This window comes from Symsagittifera roscoffensis, chromosome 6 (assembly GCF_963678635.1).
Source record: "Symsagittifera roscoffensis chromosome 6, txSymRosc1.1, whole genome shotgun sequence".
NCBI lineage: Eukaryota > Metazoa > Xenacoelomorpha > Acoela > Convolutidae > Symsagittifera > Symsagittifera roscoffensis.
In genome coordinates, this window is record NC_087067.1 from 29591488 (window position 1) to 29613938 (window position 22451).

Sequence of the window (22451 nt, forward strand, 5' to 3'; positions counted from 1 at the left end):
TGGATAAATTGCTACTTGCAATGTAGAGTTTAATGGGATACATTATGAATGGTTAGAAATTTTCATGGACATTTTGGGTTGGGTTGGTCTTTTATTGAGAAATTTGGTGGATAAGAAAACAAAACTAAAAGACTGAGCGTTTGGTAGGCGATTAGGTCACATTCATGACCCGTCTGTGCTCATCAGTTCAACCTATACTGCTTAAATTAAGCGTAGAACGCATCAACTAGAACACTTCCTTGCGTGGTATCACGAAGGTTGGTTTGAGCTTCATGAAATAAGGTAAATTAGTGGCATTTCTTTTTACCGCTTTTTGAAATTTCAAGGCAATTCAGACAAAGTTGAAGTTTGATTAAGTAAGGTAAAAAAACTAAATATGGCAAACTTTATTTCTCATCACCAATGTGTTCTAAGCATGTTTATTGTCTTCTCTCAAAAGGGAATAAATCTTTTCGATATTGACTCATATCAGAGTCATCGAAAACCCACTGTTGGCTAACATCTGTCAAATTACAATTTTTCAAATAAATCAAAGCACCGTCAGTAGCCAAACATTGATTGATTCTTTTCTGTTCTATAGTCCGAGTTTTTAATTCATATTTCCAAAACTGGTTGCCTCCCATTTTGTGACAAAAGTCGAACGTCGGAATCGGTTTGCGATCGTGCTTCGAGATACTGCCGACGTCTAGACACGCCTGAGAGTCTTTGTCGAATATGAACTCCTTTCGCCATGTGAGTGAAATTGAAGGCGCACCTTCGCATTTGGAGAGCATTAATTTCTTATCATATCTGTTAATGCACTTCATCATGTGCTCCTGTGAGCGTGCTCGACCGTGAGCATGGGAACGAGGCTCGACAGCAGGATAATAAGTGGGTTGGTTGAAATTGATATTTTTCATGAACCAGTCAAAAGAATGGCACTGCAGTTTTTGTCTGATTTCAAATCTCTGCTCGATTCCTGAAACAAATTGTCAGAATTCAATCCGAAAACAATTCAGCCAGAATTAAAAAAAAATTAGTAGTCTCAGTTGAATGTTTTTTAATCAAATCCAACATATTTAAAATTCTTTCATATTGTTTTTCTTTACATTAAGATTTTAAAAGTTTTTCTAAGCAGTTAATGTTTTTAATTCACATATTTTAAGAGCATCAAAAATACTTAGGTAAAATGATTTTAAGAAGTTCTAACCGGTCATGAGTCTGGCGAATCTCCTGTCCGGTTTCCTGTAGAAGAAGAACTCCTTGTACTCGTCCATCCACACATTGGCCACTCTGGGCATGTTGCTCATGCTCCTCTCAATTGCCGCTCGGGGGGAGTAAGGAACATTCATTGAGCCCCTGTGCACTCTCGCCACCCGACTACAGGGCGTCTCTATCACTTCACCCCCACACATCCATGTCTAAGAAGTAAGAACATGGTAAGAATTGAGGATCAAATATGACATTAGGAGAGTGAGAGCAGAAGAGTATAGTCCAAATAACACCACCTGGACATAGCAGGCATGCGAATCAGTGGCGGATTTAGAGATCAGGGATTTGACCCTCGCACTCACTAAAAGGTCCACCCCTTGGATACTATTGTACGAAATCCATTTAAGCTGACCAACCCTTACAATTTTTGAAAGGCGCCGTGGTGTTAAGAACTAATGTATATTAATTTTGAGGGGGATTGCGACCCCAAAAACACGATCTTTTGGTCAAAACCGATCTTTTGGTCAAAAGGTGCCTAAAAGTGGCACAAACAGTAGTATTGTAATCCGCCGTGTGTCCTTAGGGGGGGGGTCTTTTCGACGGTAGGGGTCTTTGGGCTCCTACCAAAAGTAGGGTCCAAAAGGACCCATCTTTTTTAAAGACCCCAAAGTACCCTGCCCGAAATAAAAAGACCCCTCTCTAAGGACACCCGACAGACAAAATACTTTGGTATTTATTTTCGCGCGGTGGTTAAATTTAATCCCTTCCAAACTTTCCCACTGTTCAACTAAATAAATTTGAGACCCCATTAAAAAACTGACCTGCTTGAGAAGGAGGAAGGACGTGACAAATAATAAGAGGGTAAGAAGGTAAAGAGGACTTGATAAATAATAGATAAAGTAACATATAAAAAAAAAGAAAAAATAAAATAAAAACGGAATGTTAACAAGAGTACGGATAGGAGAGCAGAGGAAGGGTTTACGGCCACATCCGCATGTCGTCTTCGGGATCCGACCAAGGGACATGAAGAATACTGACTAGACGCTCCATTTGAAATTTGAAGCGCCACTCAGTACTCTCGAATCCCGCACCCAGAGACTCGCACAGCCAGAAATTTTTCATGCTCCCCACATCAACACACACATATTCAAATATGCCCTCCTTTTTCTCAAATGCAACCTCAATGTAATGCAGCTTAAAATTCGCTGCAGTGGTGGCCGGGGTAAACTCTACGGTCACACCAAAGATATTTTTGCCTTCGTGAGTTTCAGGTCCCACATAAGGCAAATCAATGGGTGACTCGTGGAGACCACCAAGGGGAATATCCATCTAAACACATGAAAATAGGTTGAAATCATTAGTTAGAAATAGGAGTGAGTAAGTGGTATCTAGAAGGTTACTTTCATTTCCACTGGCTTGAAATTCAGCAGGTCGGAGAAGTGCTGGAAAAATTTTAAAAAATGAAATTGGAAAAACGTAGAGTTACTTCAAAAGACTTGGAAATTATTCATGAAATTTTTATTACTTTGAAAAAAACCTATCCGGAAAACACCAACCGCCGAAATTATTTCCTAGCTGCATGTTCACTGTTCTTCTTCTCAACTACTAATGATATAAATTACGATGTTGCTATCAAGTTGAGACCCTATGGGGGTCTGATCGGTATAGACAATTCTTCTTTGGATAAATATTTAAATGATTCGAAAATTTTACGAATGCATGCTATTTTACACGATGCCGCCGGTTTTGTCCGCGAAATTTATAACACTGGTCCCACATACTGCTATGTTTTACCATGGAAATGCAACAGTAGTTTGATTGGTCACTTGAGTGGAATTACGTTTTGTTTGTATATCAAACTGAAAAAACCGAAACTCTACCATTTATTAGAATGCTGAAGGAAAAATCAGTTGTGGTGGATTTTGAGGGATTTCGACACCAGAAAAACACATTTATAGTAAAAGAATTAGCTATAACAACTTCCGACTACAGTGATTCCCTAGTTTTTCTACCTCCAGTTAATTTCAATTCCCTTCCAAAATCTGAACAAAAAGCCTACAACTGGCTGACAAATTATTTGCACGGACTTCATTGGGATAGCGGTGATTATTTATACCTGAATTTGAACCAAATCATTCAAAGTTTTGTCTTAAGAAACCCCAATGCTGTATTCTACGCCAAAGGAAAAGAAAAAGCTGATTTTTTATCCAAATACTTAGACCGTAAAGTTGTGAATCTTGACGATTTGGGCTGTCCACGAGTCGAACAATTATATTTCAAGAATTTTGTGAATTGTAACAAACACCTACCGCACCATAACTCTAAAAATCATTGTGCATTAAAAAATTCGAAAGCGTTCTTTGATTGGTTGAAAAATGAGTGTCAACAACGAGCGTCAGGGGAAAGTGGAGACATACATATCTCCAAATTCAGTTCTTTGTGCTTGGATGACACCAGAAAGTAACATAAAGATTTCATTGACCAGGATTGAACGCATTGATTGTAGAGGCCAAGTAGTTCAACGAAAAGAACAAGTTACACTTTCTGAAGAAGAGTTGTGCACTTTGAGGAGGTTCTTCCCCGTGATTGACCAATTCATCTACTTTCAACGATTCAAATACATCAGTAATGTTACCCAGCAAGCGCGGTCTTTGTCTTCCCAAGCTAGTCTTAGTGCCCAAACGTCAACCAGGAGTTCAAATGGATCTAACCAGCAGTGAACTACCCAATGAGATTCAAAAAATAATAAGAGAAGATTCTGTGAAGAAAATTGTGTATCATGCCAAAACTGATCATGTCCCAGCCAATTATGTTTTGGAAATGCATTATGATTTTGATGATGATAATAAACCGAGTGTCTATACAGGTTATACACGATATGAAATTTATTACTGTTCAGATGCTTAATTAATTTTTTTTATATATGATATATATTTTTCATTCTGCAAGTTCGAGAGTGAGGGAAAGCGGTAGGGAAATTGAAATGAATGACACAGTAGTTGACGAGACTGATGGAACTATAGTTACCGATTTTGTGTATGACGAAAATCATATGGAGAAAAAATCATGGAAATTTTGCAATAACGTGAATGTACGACGGTCTGAAGTAGTTTTCATGTCACAAATGGTGTTAATTCTGATTTTATTGGCTTTTTGTATTTTTAAACTTTCATTAACGCAGTTAACTTGTGAAGAAACCTCAGTTTGGTTTTCAATTTTATCGGGTTTAGTTGGTTATGTATTACCAAATCCAAGAATATGAATAAAGTTATTGATACATCTACGAGACTTTTTTTAGCCATCGTGGGCCCCTCGGGTTCTGAAAAAACAGAGCTGATATTCAAATTGTTGAAAGGAAAAACATTTTATCCCAAATTTCAAAGAGCCTTATACTTTTACAAAGAGATTCATCCTCTTTATAGTGAAAAATCCAATACCCACAGCATTGATCTAACTTTCATAAAATTCAATGGCTTTGACAGTTTGCGAAACCTTGAAAACATTCTTCTAGTTTTTGATGATTCATGCGAAGAAATCTGTAACGATAAAGACTTTGTCAAACTTGCAACAGCAGGAAGACACCGAGGACTAGATGTAATATATGTTAAACATAATTTGTTCCAACAAAGCAGATGGTCTCGAACAATTGATTTAAACACATCACACATCATTCTGTTCAAATCACCTCGTGATATTCAGCAACTTGATCATCTTGGAAGACAATTGAACAACACTAAATTTTTGAGACACTGTTATCAGCTCGCTACAAAAGACACATACGGTCATCTTTTAATCGACTTGGATCCGCGTACATCCGATTGTTTGAGATATTGTTCAAACATTACACCACCTGGTCCCTCAATTTTTTACTTACCAATAAATCAGGCAGAGGTTACACCTCTCACAAATGAACGCGAAAAAATTATCTATTCTGCAGAACATGGTAATATTGAATCCCAGCCAGCTCCGAAGCTTCATTAGAAAAACAACAAATCCTCAAGTTATTTCAGTTATATGTGAATGTTTGCTCAATGTAGTCAATGGCAATGTATCTGTTAATATTCCAAACATTGAAAATTTCGAAAAGGCATACAAACTTTTAATCAGCCGAAAAACAAAACTTGAACGAAAACGAGCAATTATTCTAACGAAACAAGGTTTCAACTTGATCAGACTGATACTTTACTTCTGCAACAGATACTTACCATCAGCATAAAACATGGCAGCAGAAGAGTTTGTTTTAATTCCAAAACATACATATATCCGTGAGCAACCGCATGCATCACAAGTGCTGTTTAACAGTTCAATTAAACACAAAAAGCCCCAGTTATCTTACTTGAACCGCATGAGACCTCTAATACCCACGAAGCATAACTCAGTATCGACTGAAACTCTTCCACTACCCCTTCCCCCAACACCTCCCTCAACGCCTATTGTTGACCCTGGGGAACAATCAACAGGACTTCTTACAGAAGATGAGACTAATCAATATCAGGAAGGTGGGGAGGAAGAGGAGAAGCGGATTGTGGATGAGAAGGAGCGAAAGGATAATAAAATAAACTATGAACGCATTCTATTACAATTGCAAATAATGGAGGATAAAAAATTCACGAGAGCTAAAAATATCCTGGAGGTTATCAAAAGCTCAACTCGAGTCTCAATAAACGCCATGGATGAAACAATTTATGTTGACAATGTACCAACCGGTCTCAAAGCAGCATCATTTTTGTATGATATACAACAGCAAACTAAAATACTACACAACCCTGCTTACATAATGATTTTATCCGCTCTCGAACTTACCGAAGAGTCTGTTAATAACAAGTATGCCAAACACGCGGTTCAGTCAAAGATTAAAGAACAGGCCCAACGAAAAACCAAAAGTCCAACCAAATCTCCGTCAACCTCGGGCAAAACAAAAACCCTCGACAGTAGTAAGCCATCATCAAGTTCAAAACAAACCAAACGACTCAAAACAAGAAAGAAAGCCACCACGGAAAGAGTCAAAGAAAGAGAGAAAGACGAAGACGACAGTGAATCGTACGGTACGCCCTATAACGATTCAGATTCTTCAACGTCAGAAAAGACGGAGACAAAAAGTAAAAGATGGGAAACCTACACCAACTGAGGAAAAACTTTTGAAAAAGAGTTACACAGATAAAGGTCCAGCATTGTTCGGTAGTGTTAAAACTTTGAAGGCTACAACGGTCATACCAAGACGAAAAGTTAAACATTTTTTACATACAGAACCATCTTATACAAAATACCGAACAGTTCGCCGCAAAATAGCTCGGCTTAAAGTGATAGTTTATGACATAAACGAAATATGGTCAATCGATTTGGCATATGTTGATAAACTAGCAAAATACAACAAAGATATCAAATATCTTTTAGTTGCAGTAGATTGCATGTCCCGTTATCTTCGCGTGCAGCCACTGAAATCAAAGTATGCCACAACAACTGCAGAAGCGTTCAATCAAATGATAAAGACAGAGAAACCGAAAAAAGTCTGGGTAGATAAAGGCACCGAGTTCAAGGGGTCATTCAAAACTTTATGTGAGAAAAAGGGTATCAAGACATATACAACAGAGAGTGAAAAGAAGTCCGCTTTCGCCGAGAGGAACATCCGATCACTAAAAAGTTTGATTTATAAGTATTTGGAGGACAAATGGACCTACTCTTACATCGATAAGCTTCAAGACTTTGTCAACACAATAAATTCGAGAACAAACCGCGTCATCAAATTAGCCCCCAATAAAGTGACAAAAAAGGATGTTCCACGTCTAATTTCATTAAGAGCGGAACAATCATTGAAACTGGTTCGCCGACCAAAGCTCTACGTTGGCGATTTTGTGAGAATAGCAAAAATTGACATCCCTTTTCGAAAAGGTTATAAACAATCCTTCACTGACGAAGTTTTTGAAATATTTGACATACCAACAAGGAACCCACCGACTTATAATCTTATCGACGCTGATAGAGAACCAATAGAGGGTAAATTTTAAGAGCCCGAACTAATCAGAGTATTGGAAAAGGAAGGGTCAAGCTAAACAATGTCTAGCAACTTTGGAGGTGACAAAGACTCCTTTAGTATTACATTGGTGTCATCAGCCTCAATGAATATCTTCATTGACAACTCACTAGCGAGTTTTAAAAACCTGCTGAGTGAAGATATCGATCTGCAAGGCGAATGGAGAGTTGCATTGTCAGAAATAACGTTTCCCACTCATTTTAACAATGTAACAGATACTAAAATAGTGTACTATAAAAAAGACAAAGTTAGAGCAAGTCTTAAAGTGGCAAAAGATAAAATATCTAGACCATATGATGGAGAGAAAACTGAAAAAACAAAGGGTGAATATGGCGAAATCGAGAAATTATTCAACGAAATCAATCGGAAGGTTGATCTTGATAATTTCACTTATAGCATCGACCCCATTACCAAACATCTTTCAATTTGGATGCATTATTGGGAAGGCATTACCTTTGAGAGCCCACAAATTCCTAGTATTTTGGGTTTCAAAGGTATAAGAGATGGAACGGGCTACCATATCGGCTATAAAGAATCCAGTCATATCCATAGCACTCTCACATCGCAAAACTTCATTTCCGACTACCCTGTCGATATCTCTGCTGGAACCCAAATGATGTTTATCTACTTGGATATAATCCATTATCAGATTGTGGGTGACACCAAAGCACCGTTGCTCAGAGTCATTGATACTAATCGACGAGTGAAAAACGGTTACGTGTGCAGCATTGAACCAAATCATCGCAAAGTTTTCAGCAACTTAGATTATAAAAAACTCCTCGTGAATAACATCCAGAGCATTGCAGTAAACCTACGAACAGAAACCGGTAGACTTGTACCATTTGCGAGAGGAGGAGGAAAAGTTGTTTTGACTTTAAAATTTCAAAAGTTTTCTGATTAAGATTATGGAGGCATACTATCATAATCAAGCGACCATGCCTCACTTCTCAGGACATTACAGACAGCGGGGTAGTGGCTTCGGTGCTCTGGCTATGGGTATTGGACGAGTAGCACTTCCGTTAGCTCGGAAATTTATAGTACCAGCAGCAAAACGTATTGGAAAAGAATTACTTGTTCAAGCAGCACCCGAATTAATAGACATAGCAACCAGGAAGAAAACGCCCAAACAAGCCTTGAAAAACACAGTAAAAAACACAATCAAAAAACAAGTTGGAGCTGGACGCAGTAAATCCCATATGAGCAGAAAACGGAAGAGAGCAACAACAACAACAACAACAAGAAAAAGAAAAACAAAAGCTGTCATTCCACAAAAACGAACCCCACTGAGAAGTCGGTCCAACTTTTTCACCAAAGTACGAAATGATTTCTAATTTATTGCCAACTGAAGCAACTCACAGCTCATTAGATTTATTTGAAAAGCCTCCTCTACTCGTTACATTTGAAAATGCGTTCACTCAAAAAATTGGTCCATCTTATTCACCTGATGGTCCTATGCTCGAATTTGAAGTTTTAGGAGATAGAAACAACTTTATCGATCTTCAACGAACTCGCTTGGAGATTGTAGCACTCGTTGTTCAAAATAATGGTAATGTACTGCGAACTCATGCTACAGAGGCAGCACAACGAGACACCCCATATTTGGTTAACAATCCACTTTCATCTTTATTTTCCGAATGCACAATGTCCTTGAATGGAGAAAAAATTTCAACAACCAATGCCAATTTTGCCCATAAGAGTTTCATTGAGACCGAATTTTCACATGGTAATGATGCAAAGAAAACATGGCTTGCTTGTCAAGGTTATTATTATGAAGATAATCCATCAGGTATTGATGGTGCTAATGGGCGAGCTGAAGATGTCGCTGAACGTAAACGAATCGTAGCTGCATCAACTGAGTTCCGTTTATTTGGTAAAATTGCTTGTGATTTTTTATCATGTGACAAACATCTTATCAGCGGTGTTACAATAAGACTTTCTCTGAGACGATCTCCTAATGACTTTGTTATCATGTCTGAGCATAGAGATAAACATTACCGTGTTGAAATCACAGAGGCTAACCTATATGTGCGCAAAATGACAGTAACCGATTTTGTGCTATCGTCGATAGAAAAAACTCTGTTGAAAACACCCGCAATATACAATTATATTGAAGTTTTACCGATAACTTTTTTGGCCACAACTGGTGTGCAAAGCTGGCGACAAGAAGACGTTTTTGCCAAAGAGCCAGTTCGTCGAATGATTTTAGCAATGAGCTCGAATACAGCATACCTGGGAACTAACCGAACAAACCCGTTTCATTATCAAAAATTTCAGCTGAATGAAATCATTGTTTACCGAAACGGTCTGCCCATTGCAGGAACTCCTGTGTCAACGACTGATAACAAAATAATATACTATAACACATTGGAAGCTCTAGACTTTGTTTTCAACAATAGTCATGGAATCAGTTTGGCTAATTATCACAATCATTATATTATGGCATTTGATCTCACATCTACTCAGGAGGCTTCACATGACTTTATTCATCCTGAATTGACCAATTGCACCATTTCAGTAGAACTGAAGTTTGATGCACCGCTGGGGGAAAATGTAGAGTTACTTTTCATGGGAGAGCGTGCATCAACAGTTTACGTGCGTTCCGATAGAAAAATAGCTAAAAACACTCTAATGAGTTGACTCGGTGAAAAAAATGGACAATTTACAGATTACTGAGCTTATTCACCGATGCAAGCATTTGAAACATCGATTTTGTGGCATTTTTCCCGCTAACTTAGCATTTAATTCAATATTGAAACGTGACAATACTTTCATGATAGAGAACGCATCAAACTCAGACCAGCCAGGAACTCATTGGTTACTGTTTGCTCAAGCTCTTGGTCAAATTTTTTTTGCAGATCCTCTTGGACGAAGCCTACACAACTATCCACATGTATACAAAAATATGAGACGTTCTATCCATGAGGGAAACCAAATACTGATGAATAAGCCAATCCAATCAGCTAACTCGGTCTTGTGCGGACTTTATTGTATTTATGTTGCTCATGTTATAATTTCATCTAAATTTCCTATAGGTTTCAAGGTTAATGACCATGACATGATGCGTTTTGCTAAACATATGATGTTATAACTTTGTGATACTGATGCATTTCTTTAATGATTTATAATTTATTTTTAAGAAAAAAACATGTTTTATGGTTGCTAGAACACTTGCCTCTGGCGTTATCGCAGGCTCTAAAAACCGTTTTCAGAGTTTAAATTTTTTTTCCATTATTAATTTAACAAACAAAGTATTTGAATCAATCTCTAAACGACCATAACCACTCAAAATGATATCAAGAATTTTAGAAAACTCGGCGGCATTATCACCATTCAAAATATGAATGAAGCGTTCAATTGTTACATTAGTGATTAAATCAGTTTGAGTTTGAATGGATCGAGTTTGTGAAGCAAAGCAAACTTGTGGCAATCTTCTTCGTAGAGAAGCACCACCAATGTCAGTTGAGTTGATAATAGAATTGTTGTAGTTGACAGCAATTTTTAATTTTTCCATCAGGGGTCCCGATAGGTGAAGTTTACTGCAACCCAATATTAGATGCTTGAAAGATGAGAGTAGACAAGGTACAACGAAAGTGGTTGAGGTCATCTTTTTCACTACGTCGACACAATCCTTGGTTACTTCGATGAGAACATGGATGTGGGGATGGTCATTGTCGAGCAATTGGGCGCAAGACTCGTTCTGAATTGAGTGGGTTGCAAATGCAAAATTTGTGTTTAGAGGGAGTTGTGAGGCGTCGGGTTCGTTGTTCAGAATAAAAAATTTAAAATTTTTTCGAAATTTTTTTAAAAATTCAGGCGACTGCTCATACATTGCTTCAACCATTCTGCTGGTTAAATCAAATTATTCAAACGTTTTTTTTGTTTCTGTTTCAGGCAACTCTACACTTTTTATTATTCGAGTATTCATCATCCGCATCGTTTTCATCGCCACTTTCAGCACATTCTTTTTTGGGAGGGACTAATCGTTTTGACGTGTATCGTCTTTTATGATGTTTATCATTCACAGCTGAGGAGGATGAGGAGGAGGAGGAAGAAGATGAAGTCTTTTCGCCAGTTTGTTTTTTAACCAATTTTTTAATCTTTGAATAATTATCTGCCAAACAATCAAATTCTCTTGTCGTTAAGGTCACTGCTTGATAACATTTAAATACACCATCTTCATTCTTTTTATATAACTTAACTGTGATATATGTACCCGTTTTGTCAAAAGTTTTCGTTCCAACCCGTACAATGCGTTTTTCTCCCGAAGATATATCTTGAAAATCATCGTAAAAGTCTGTATCATTTTCTAGCGACGAGTACATAGTTGTGGTGGTAACGGTAGTGACTTGTTGGTTCAACTGTTTTATGATAGAATGAAATGAATAATGAATTGGATAGAAGATAAACAAATATCTGTGGATTTACTTTTATGGCGCCCCTTCAGCCTATAGCGGGAGAATTTAATTAGTTTTTGCAATTGGATTTGTATAAGATAAAAGCGTGTTTATTGCATCTGTCATTTCTGTCTGGAAAGCACTTGAATGGGTCATAAATCTCAGTTAATGTTACATGTCGGCATACATGTACTCACTTTGAAGTGGAGATAGCTTTCGGTTGAATCTGTCTGGCAAATTCCCGTTTTAGCTCATAAATCTCAACGTTTTTACCCTGGCGGCATGCATGTTATCTCTTTGAAGTGTAAAATTTTTGTCATTTTGTGCTTAGGGTATCATAAAAAGGCGCCATGCTGTTTCTTTGAAGTATAGATTTTCAAAGCGTTCACATTTCTTCTTTAATTGCAAAAGCCCTGAAAACATATTAAAATTTCACAAAACCAGATTTATGGTAATTGGCTAAATCTTAGACCACCAGCAATAAAAAAAACTAAAAGTGGTAGGTCAAACTAAATCTACTCACTATTTTTATTCAATCTCTCAAAATCAGTCAATACAAAATTTTCAACGATGGCAACTCCACTGCAAATCATTTCAATTAATTCTCTTGAAAGAGCTATATTATACCAAACTTATACCAGAGATTCTATCGTAGTGGTTCAACAGGAACGGAAAATGCGTCATCGAAAAACAAGTCCTTTCAACGATCTTGATCCAGGAAGCAGAGAATTCGATGAATGGGTCACTAAAAACCATATGATGTTACCCAACTATTTGCTAGATCAAATTGGTATCCTCATACAAAACAGAAAACAGGTCTACGAGAGTTGCTGTGTGACTGAATCGTATCCTGCGCTGAAGCGCACAGATATTCAAGACCCTACTTGCCTTGATCGTTCACCGAGAAAAATACTGTTTAACTATGATTGCCAATCGATCCCCTTTTACGAAAATCAGGAAGGATCCATTAGAGATTTAGCAGAGCGAGAAAGCTACTGGAACATTGAGTCGATTGAATCACCAGATTCAACAGAGAAAAAAGATGAGGACCAGCAGACGCCCAAAACTCCAATAAAACCGGATATTTTTTCAATCACTCAACAACAGCAGCAGCATACTTCTTCTACTTCTTCTTCCGGCAGTCAAAGTCCCACTGCACCAAACTTAGTGGCTGAGACGCCTCCTATCAATGCTTGCTTTGCGCCGAAAAAACGCAAACTGCAATTTAGAGATCTCTGAAAACTCAAAAAAACTTTGTTTCCACCGAGAGTGCACCAGTTTGGGGGTTTATTATTTAGTTTGATAAGTTTTTATTATTGTGGCTGAATCTTTGTTTACGTTTTGCTTATGATTTTTTTCTAATTTAAAGTTTGCTTTGTGATTTTCAATCAATAGAAAGGAAATAAAAACAACAGAAAAAATTAATAGAAAAAAAAAATCAAAATAACTTTAAAAAGTCGGCATAAAAGTCTAAAAGTATAAATTTTGATAAATTTCTCGTCAAATCCAACTTAATTATATCAGTTTGTTTAATGCTCATTTCGAAAAATCAAAAAAAAATAAACTGAATACTCTTCCTAAGATTTTATCTAATGATGTTGAAACAAAAAACATAAAAATGTTTTTGTTATGTTTTTTCATAATAGTTTTCAAAATATAAATATTAACACAGAAAAAGATAAAGAGAGAGAGAGAGAGAGAGAGAGAGAACCCCATTATTATAAACCCCATTATTATCCCTTTTGGGATATAGCTTTTTCAAAAGAAAGCTATTTATGGATGGGTCCAGCAATTCTGCCGGTTAATCAACCATAGTTACTTTTGGCTCTTTACACTCTCTGTTTTTGTTTTTTTTTCTCTCTCTCTCTAATATGTCTACAGCCTGGTGGGGTTAGCCAGGACTCTTAGGAGTAGACTTTAGAGAGTGTATGAGCCAGTATAAAGCATTATATATAATAAAATTACATGTCTATAACAGATTTCACGTTTAATAATACTCATTTTCAGGTTAAAATGGTTAAAAAATTCAAAATATGTTTTTTTTCTTGATTTTTCAACATGGGTTACAACCCTGTCCAATAAATCACGACAAATTGATTGGACCAGGTTTCATTGGATTTGGAGACAAAAAAGCTTTTTGGTAATTTTTATTTTTTTTTCACTGCAAGAATATGTACTAAAAAAGAAATATCTCAAATTTTTGAACCGACATTTTAGTGGGGCAAGCATTTCAGAGGCTCCTAATGAATAGCACTGCCGGGTAGTTATTGCCTACTGTACCAAACGGCCCTGCATCAATCTTTTGATGAACTATATGTGAAATTTGTCATAGAATACTAATTTATTTGAGAAATGAACAAAATTCTCAACTACCCTTTATCATTTTTGTCAGGTATGTTCGACTTGACTTGATTGGTGGGTCTTCCTTGCTTGACTTGATTGGTGGGTTACCATTTTGGTTGAAACAAAAAAATTTGGCAAAAAAATTCAAATATATTTTCAATATTTAGTCAAGTTGACTAAATAGGGAAGTTGATAATAGCAGTGGGTGTTAACATTCACACACTTTAGGTAAAAGAAATAACATTCCCGGGTTGATCCCTTTATGGAATTGTCAGCTACTCTAACCACAAGTATTTATGCTGTTTAATACAGTTGAGTCATTTACCCAATATCGAATTGACAGTCATTTCATAAAACCACATAAAGCCCCAAAACTACAACCACTTTAAAGCCACTGTTGATTTTATGCTTCACCCACGTAATTGAATTTAATTAATTGAGTCTTGATCCAAATTTTGTTTTTGAAAAACTTTTCACTTCTCGCTTTTGCTTTGTCGAAATCAGCTTTGGTAAAACTTGAAAAATTTCTTGAAAAGAATTCTTCTTTCCTGAACACTCAATCTTGAACCAACAATGCCTAACTCAAGTGGAAAACCGACACCAGTCATTTGTTCGACCTGCTCGAAAGTCTTTAGTTCACCAAGGAACTTGAGACGACATGAACAAAATATCCATAAGATATTCGCAGCCCCACCGCCACCAACTAAATGTGACGAATGTCGAGAATCCTTCAGCTCGCTGGCAGAAGCTAGGGAACATGTCGAGCTAGCTCACAACGTCTCAACTGATAGTCTTTGTATCTACTGTCATACAATCTTCCTCTCCGTTGAGAAGTTCCGGCAACATATGTCGAAAAACCATCAACTACCCATTTGGACTCCCGGAAATGAGGTGAGAACATCATCTGCTCCAACTGAATCTGCGTTTAGGGGAAAGTTAAGACGATACGAGTTGAGCGTTAAGGAGGATGAATTGGATCTGATGAATGTAATCATGCGAAACAAAGAGGAAATTGATGCGTTGATAGACGAAAGAGTGCAGGAAGGACCCTGTAAATTTCAACTGCATGTGGACGTGAGTATGATTAAGTTCTCGAGCGATACAAACGAAACTGGTGACGGGGAGTTACGCCACGAGAAGACCATGTTATATCTGAATTCTAAGATGATCAATGTCTTCTTCAATGGAATCGAGAAAGAGACATATTTGGAAATGATTGAGCATATGGTCAATGCCATCAACACGTTCGCTTCCCATGGTAGCGGTTGGATTGTGGAGCGCATTGAAAAGCTGGCTGTAAGTTTTGCAGCATTTTCTCCTATCCGTGCTGGCTCATACATTGACCTTCCCGATTCATTGAAACCGGTGAAACAGAGTTTCACCAACATTAAAACGAGAAACGATCAGAAGTGCTTTCTATACTGCTTTGTGGCCGCGTACCATGATCGATATTCAGAGACCACAACTGCTCTTTATCCTGCTGCCCAAAGCTACCAACATCGAAACAAACTGAAAAATTACAAGCTCTCCCAAGAACATGTTGTGAAAATTGAAGGCTGGTACGAGATGCCAATGGGACTATATGATATTGACCGATTTGAACAACTTAACAACTGTCAAGTCAATGTATTCCGGTGAGCATTGATTTTTTTTTTGACAAAACATTTGTTTAATCATGTATAACACATTACGTTCATCCAGAAACCCGAGCACTCAATTGTTTGTTTTCATTAGGTACAAAGAAGGTGAATTGCTACCTTTGAGAGTGTCCAGCAAATACTCAAGTGATCTATGTGTTGACCTACTACTACTCAGCAACGGACAGACTCATCACTATGTGCTGATCACTGATTTGATGAGGGTGGTGGAATATGTGCGTGGAAAACTACACCGAGACCGAAACCAAATTTGCCGCAAATGCTTCCATACATGTTCATCCATCGATACACTACAAAGGCACCAGGAAATGTGCTACCAAGACGAGGGAGTGGTAATCACTATGCCAAAACCGGGAAAGGACACTCATCGTTTCAAAAATTTAACTGCCCGCTGGTATGTACCGAGAGTTATTTACTTTGACCTCGAATCGCTACTACTACCCGTATACGGACCGCAACCCGACCCCGAAAAATCTAGCACCCAAACACTAGAGATTCATCAACCATGCGGTTACGCTCTGGCCGTTGTTGAATTTGGGAAGCGTGAAGTTTTAAAGTTTGAACTGAAGAGAGGAGAAAATGTTATGAAGGAATTGATCGCCTCGCTCGAATCTTTGGCAAAACAAATATACCTCGAAAAACGAAAATATTACACGTTCACTGGCACACCAAGTTGCACGCGTGAAGAAGCGCACACTTGTTGGATATGTGAAACAGAATTTGCTGACAATGACCAAGTTGTACTTGATCACTGTCACTATACCAACAAGTTCTTGGGGTGGGCGCATAACGAATGCAATATCAATCGAAAAACGGCGAACTATATACCCGTAATAGCGCATAACTTGTCAAACTATGATCTGCATTTCATTATAAAAGCGCTCTCAAACAGTAACCCCGAAAACACTTACTCAGTGATCCCTTCCACTGAGGAGAAGTATATATCACTCACTATGTCGGTTTATATCAAATCATACACCGATAAAAACGGAAAACTCAAAAAAGTGTATGAAAATCTACGTTTCATAGACTCCTATAAATTCATGCTGTCCCCCCTTTCAAAACTCGTCGAATACTTGCCGGAAGAAAAGTTTTTCCTACTGGAAAATTACTTTGAAGAACTTGGTTACTCATCAGAACAGATAGCATTGCTAAAACAAAAAGGTTTCTACCCGTATTCATACTTTAGTAGTTTTGAAAAGTTTCGAGAAACCCGACTGCCACCTAGAAAAATGTGGAGCAACACTTTACAGGGAGGGGAAATAAGTGTTTCGAAAAATCAGTACAACCATGCCATTAAAGTTTTCGCCGAAATGAAATGCGCATCACTAGGCGAGTACCATGATGTATACCTAGCAACGGACGTACTACTACTCGCTTCAGTATTCGAAGCCTTTCGTGAAGTTTGTTACGAAACGTACGGATTAGATTGTGCATGCTACTTCACGGCTAGTAACCTCTCGGGCGATGCATTCTTAAAAGTCTGCAATGCAGACCTCAAGTTACTTACTGAAAGGGAGCATTTGAACATGGTTCAAAAAATGATACGGGGAGGGATGTCATCGATATATGCACGCCGTTTTTTTAAAGCCAACAACAAATACCTCGAAGACTACAATCCTGAAGAGCCCTCTAGCTATCTATTGAATATAGACGCTAACAATTTATACGGGGGTATTATGAAACACTGTCCCCTTCCCATCAAAGATTTCTCAATAGTTGAGGAAAGTCTCGAATTTATTTTGCAAACCGACGATAAATCTGAGTGGGGATACATTTTGGATCCAAGTCCCCTCCATTTCTTTACATTAAGGGTTCCCTTCATTGGGGTTTTGGATTTTGTTGGGACCAAATTAATAACTTTTGTTGATCCCTGTCAATTTAATTAGACATAACTAGCCCTGAAAGGCTCTGATTCTTCATTTAAAAACTTAAAATGAAGAACCATTCATCATTTAAAATGTTTTAAACAAATACTCACCACAAACGCACTTTTGTAACTTTTGACGTTAACAAATTTAAAATTTTGACATGGAATGATTTTTTTGATAATGACACGATTTGGAATTTTTATGATTTGGAATGAATTAAGATATTTAAACTTTTTGGAATTTTTATGATTTGGAATGAATTAAGATATTTAAACTTTTTGGAATTGAAAAAATTGGAATGTTATTAGATATTGAGTCTTCAAAATATTCAAATTTGGGAACCGTTTTCGTTATTAATACTAGAACTGGTCTTACAAAGCTAAAATATGTTTATGGGCTAATCTTTGTTCTTTATTTAGATTCAACTAGCAAAAGGAGTGCAAAAGGAGTAGTACAACACTCCCAGCAGCAACTTACACACCAGAGGTTCAGGGAAACATTACTGAGTGGAAAAACCCTTCGTATATACAACTACTTAATAAAATCGAAAGCCCATACCAACATAACCATAGCGCAGAACCGAATTGCCTTTCACCCTTCGATAGTAAGCGGTTCTTACTATTCGACGGGATAGCTACATTGCCCTTTGGACACAGGTCTACAGAAGAAAACGTGTTCTTCGAGGCCATTGCGGAAGAAAGCGAGTGGGCAAACTCACAGTTGACAAATACCCCGATTTATAGCAGCGAAAACAGCGAAAGCTGGCAATCGCCGGAATTCCGGGTCCCAGATTGGGGCTTTCTTCAAGAAAGCTATACGGAGGAAGAGCTTCAAGAAGAAAGCGCAGCTAGCAGTTCAAGAGACCCTCCGCCTATCAATAATCCATTCATTCTAACAGAAGCGTCTGTTCGTTCTAGTCAGAAAAAAAGGAGAAAACTTGATAAAGTTGATCAATAAAATTTTTCACTTGAAAATGTCGGCCAAATTGCCTTGTTACTTGGAATTACGGCTGTACATTTGTAAATATAAAACATTCAGCAAACATTGTTTTAAGTTAAATAGACCGGCGCAAAAGAGACTGGTAATTGCAACTTACCCTTGAAGCAGGAGCGAAGGATTGAAGCAGGAGCGAAGTTTCCCAAAGTAAGCTAATAGTAAGGCTAAAAGAATCAAAATGGTGCAAGTCGAAATTAAGGGAGACTTGGAAATAAGTTTGAAAATAAAATAAGAAAGAGAAACGAACAATAATTACCAACAATTTTTAAAAGGAAATATGAATGGTACTTTATGTAAACTCATATTTATATGAACGAAAAGGATTAGCTTTTAGATAAAAATAAGCGAAAAAACCGCAGCCGGATATACCCATACTTATTTAGTGGTGGGAAAGTTTGGAAGGGATTAAATTTAACCACCCCGCGAAAATAAATACCAAAGTATTTTGTCTGTCGGGTGTCCTTAGAGAGGGGTCTTTTTATTTCGGGCAGGGTACTTTGGGGTCTTTAAAAAAGATGGGTCCTTTTGGACCCTACTTTTGGTAGGACCCCAAAGACCCCTACCGTCGAAAAGACCCCCCCCCCCCTAAGGACACACGGCGGATTACAATACTACTGAGGATCAAATATGACATTAGGAGAGTGAGAGCAGAAGAGTATAGTCCAAATAACACCACCTGGACATAGCAGGCATGCGAATCAGTGGCGGATTTAGAGATCAGGGATTTGACCCTCGCACTCACTAAAAGGTCCACCCCTTGGATACTATTGTACGAAATCCATTTAAGCTGACCAACCCTTACAATTTTTGAAAGGCGCCGTGGTGTTAAGAACTAATGTATATTAATTTTGAGGGGGATTGCGACCCCAAAAACACGATCTTTTGGTCAAAACCGATCTTTTGGTCAAAAGGTGCCTAAAAGTGGCACAAACATTTTTCTCAAAATACGATCTTTATATTGTTATGGGAGAGCTTAAAATATAAATGGAGGCTTAAGATTGTACCTAAAAATTGGCTAACAAAAATCAATTTTTTGAGAAAATCATAGATCCGCGCCTTATCCGACTCCATCAATTTTTTCTCTTATTAATGAAACCGTTGTTTTCTTGTTTTTGGATTTTTGAAAGCTAAATAGTTGATATAATTATCGGTTATCATTTGTGCTGTGAAATCCAATGATTTTTCTTTTACAATCTTTGAAGGAGTCTTATGCCTGGTTTCCATTTTAGTATATTTAGTTTAATTATCGCTAACTTTTGCACTCCCTAAGAAAAGGGAAACAGGTCGCAAGAACTGTTATTCAAATCTCCCACCGCTTGAATCAAATGATGTAATCGATTAAAGACTTTTGTTTGTCTTTCACAATCAAAAGGTAAACAACGATTTCACTAACCAAGGGTTAAGCGCGATTGGATTTAAACTTTTTTATAGTGGATACGCAGTTAATTGTTCAGATACTGAAACCACTCGCAAAACATTCAACCCAGAAGACTTAACAGCGGATAACAATCTCAACTTTCCAAATAATGAAGTATAGGCTGCACATAAAGCCTACTTTTGAAAAAAAAACTGTCCGATTAAACCTATCAAACAAACGAGTCAAAAATGGTTATAAAAACCAAATAAAAGCCCAGAAAAAATCCAGGCCACAGCTTTGTAAGCAGGCTCTATCTGTTAAACCTGGGCTTGATAACAACACAATTTTGCTCAAGCGAATATGCAAGCTGACATTGAAATTCTCGCAATTTGAACCATATCATAATTTGAACTGAGCACCATTGAATCTAATCAATTATAATGGATTCCCGAGACAAAAATAATCCATTATAATCCAAAAAAAAAATAAACTTCTTCTTGAAATGTAAAAAATTATGAAACGTAACATGTAGCAACTGCAGTAAACAGGAAATGAGATAACTTTGAAAAAAAATGTAAATTTCACGAACTCCATTAGATTCGATTAGAATCTATTATAATGATTTATGTTGGCATAAAAATTCTTAAGAATATAGTTCAGTTTATATGGTTTACAAACGATTATAATGGCTCATTTTTAATGGATTATAGTCGATTATTTTGTAATTTTGTAGATACCGACAAAATAATCGATTATGATCTATGAGCGTTCGGCGCGGGAGCACAGATAAACTCAATAACGGCTCAAACAAAAAAGACTGCTAATATCCGGGCGACACCTCAAAAATTATCGAATGTTTCATTTTTGTCTTCTCATTTTTTGTTCTTTTTCCTCTGAAAGTTAAATAAAGTGAATAGTTATGCATTTAGCTGAAATTGTTTTAATAGTAGGACCAAAAAGGCATCTAGTTGTTTATTTGGAAGATTTATGAACCTGATTGAATAATCTCTACCGCATTAATAGCTATGAGTATATCACAAACTTTTTGTCATAACTGGTCAAATGAGCCCTTTTCAAAACCCATAATTTAACGAAAAAGGGTCAGTGGTGCAATGGTGTTTTAAGTTTCAGCTCTGATGTCAAGATAACCTGAAAACACTTTTTTAAAAGTGGCTAGGTTAACAAATTGAAAATTGTCTCAGAACTAAAACCACGAAAAAAATCAATTATGAACATGAACAACTATTAACATTTGGAAAAACAACCCATGAACCGCTTGAATTTTCAGGTTTGAGTTTTTTTGATCATTTAAATTTTTAAAAAGCGAGTTTGAAGATATTTTACGTCGCGGCTTCTCACAAATAATGATGAGCTAAGCTTAGGATATCCAATCAAATTTGATAACTCGATGCTCAAACATAATCGGGATCAACCGTTTTGTTAAACAGGGTTTTTAAGTAAAAACGACAAAAAAACTTTGATTTTTCACTAATTTGAGATGTCACCCTTTTTCAAATAGTGTAATTCAAACAAACTTGTCAAAAAAATTTCTCAGAAAACTCTTGAAAATTTTTGGGTTGCTGAAATTTAATTTTTCTGCCGTTGTGCAATGAGAGACAAAAATTGTGAAGAATGCATTTTGTCTAAAAATTTTTTTTTATATAAAAAAAAGATTTCGTTGGGTAAAATGTTCAAAACCCAAAACAAACGTACCTTGTGACTATGAAACAGTGAAATAGTGATTGATTTGATGACTGAAATAGTGAAAAAGATATATGAAAAATATTTTGAAAAAAAGATAGTAAAAATCAATTTCATCCATTTCAAATTGATTTACGTACTTAAAATGCCTATCGTTAATCAATTCATATACAGTATTTTATCTATTTTAAAATCTATAAAAATCAAATTTAATCTCAAGTTTGTCAGTACTGGATAGTTCGTTTGGGCTTTCAATAATAATTATACTAGAAAATACAAGTAGCTGGCCACTGAGCATAAGCATAGACTTTTTGGTGTTTATAAGAGTTATTTTTGGCTGACAAACAATCAATTTTACAAAAAAAATTATACAAAAGTTTTTTTTTTTAAAATACGATAATTCTGCTTTTACCTCTTGAAAATTGCAAAAAAAAAATCAATAATACGTACAATTCCGTCCATTTTCTAGGTTGGGTCAAAATATCTTAGCCTCAGCCCAAAACCTTCAAATAAATTTGACTTCATTTTGAATAAAAATATCTGAAACTCACAATCTATATATCTATTTTTTCTTTTCATTTATATTTTATAATGTGTTTTCAGTAGCATCTATTAGCTAACCTTGAATGACATTTCAAACTGCTCTCCACTCCAAATGTCGAGAAAAGGATCGAATCCTTTTAATTTTTTCCACCAATCAGCATGAATGGCAAACACACCTCCAAACAAAACAGGTGTGAAGAAAACATCGGACTGACTCTTTCTCTTAGCTGCTTCAATTTCAGGAATTGGAATCTTTTTATAAGTCATGAACCAGTCGAAAGAGCCTCTTTGAAAGTCATTATTGTCAACTGGTCGATACCCAAAATTGTGCTCGCTTATAACTTCATGTGTAGGTTGAACAACTGC

At 36.8% G+C, this 22451-nt stretch overlaps 2 protein-coding genes across 2 annotated transcripts in view; both read right to left on the reverse strand.

The window, feature by feature from the left end:
• The window catches only part of LOC134847732 (transducin beta-like protein 2), a 343894-nt gene that overhangs the window by 65859 nt on the left and 255584 nt on the right, over window positions 1-22451 (reverse strand). The window lies entirely within an intron of this gene.
• Window positions 496-22352, reverse strand: LOC134848682 (putative polypeptide N-acetylgalactosaminyltransferase 10). Its single transcript, XM_063866198.1, has 5 exons — window positions 22164-22352; window positions 2230-2520; window positions 1190-1400; window positions 643-958; window positions 496-502 (listed from the first exon to the last, which is right to left on the reverse strand). The coding sequence occupies exons 1-5, from the start codon at window positions 22350-22352 to the stop codon at window positions 496-498; spliced, it is 1014 nt and encodes a 337-aa protein (XP_063722268.1).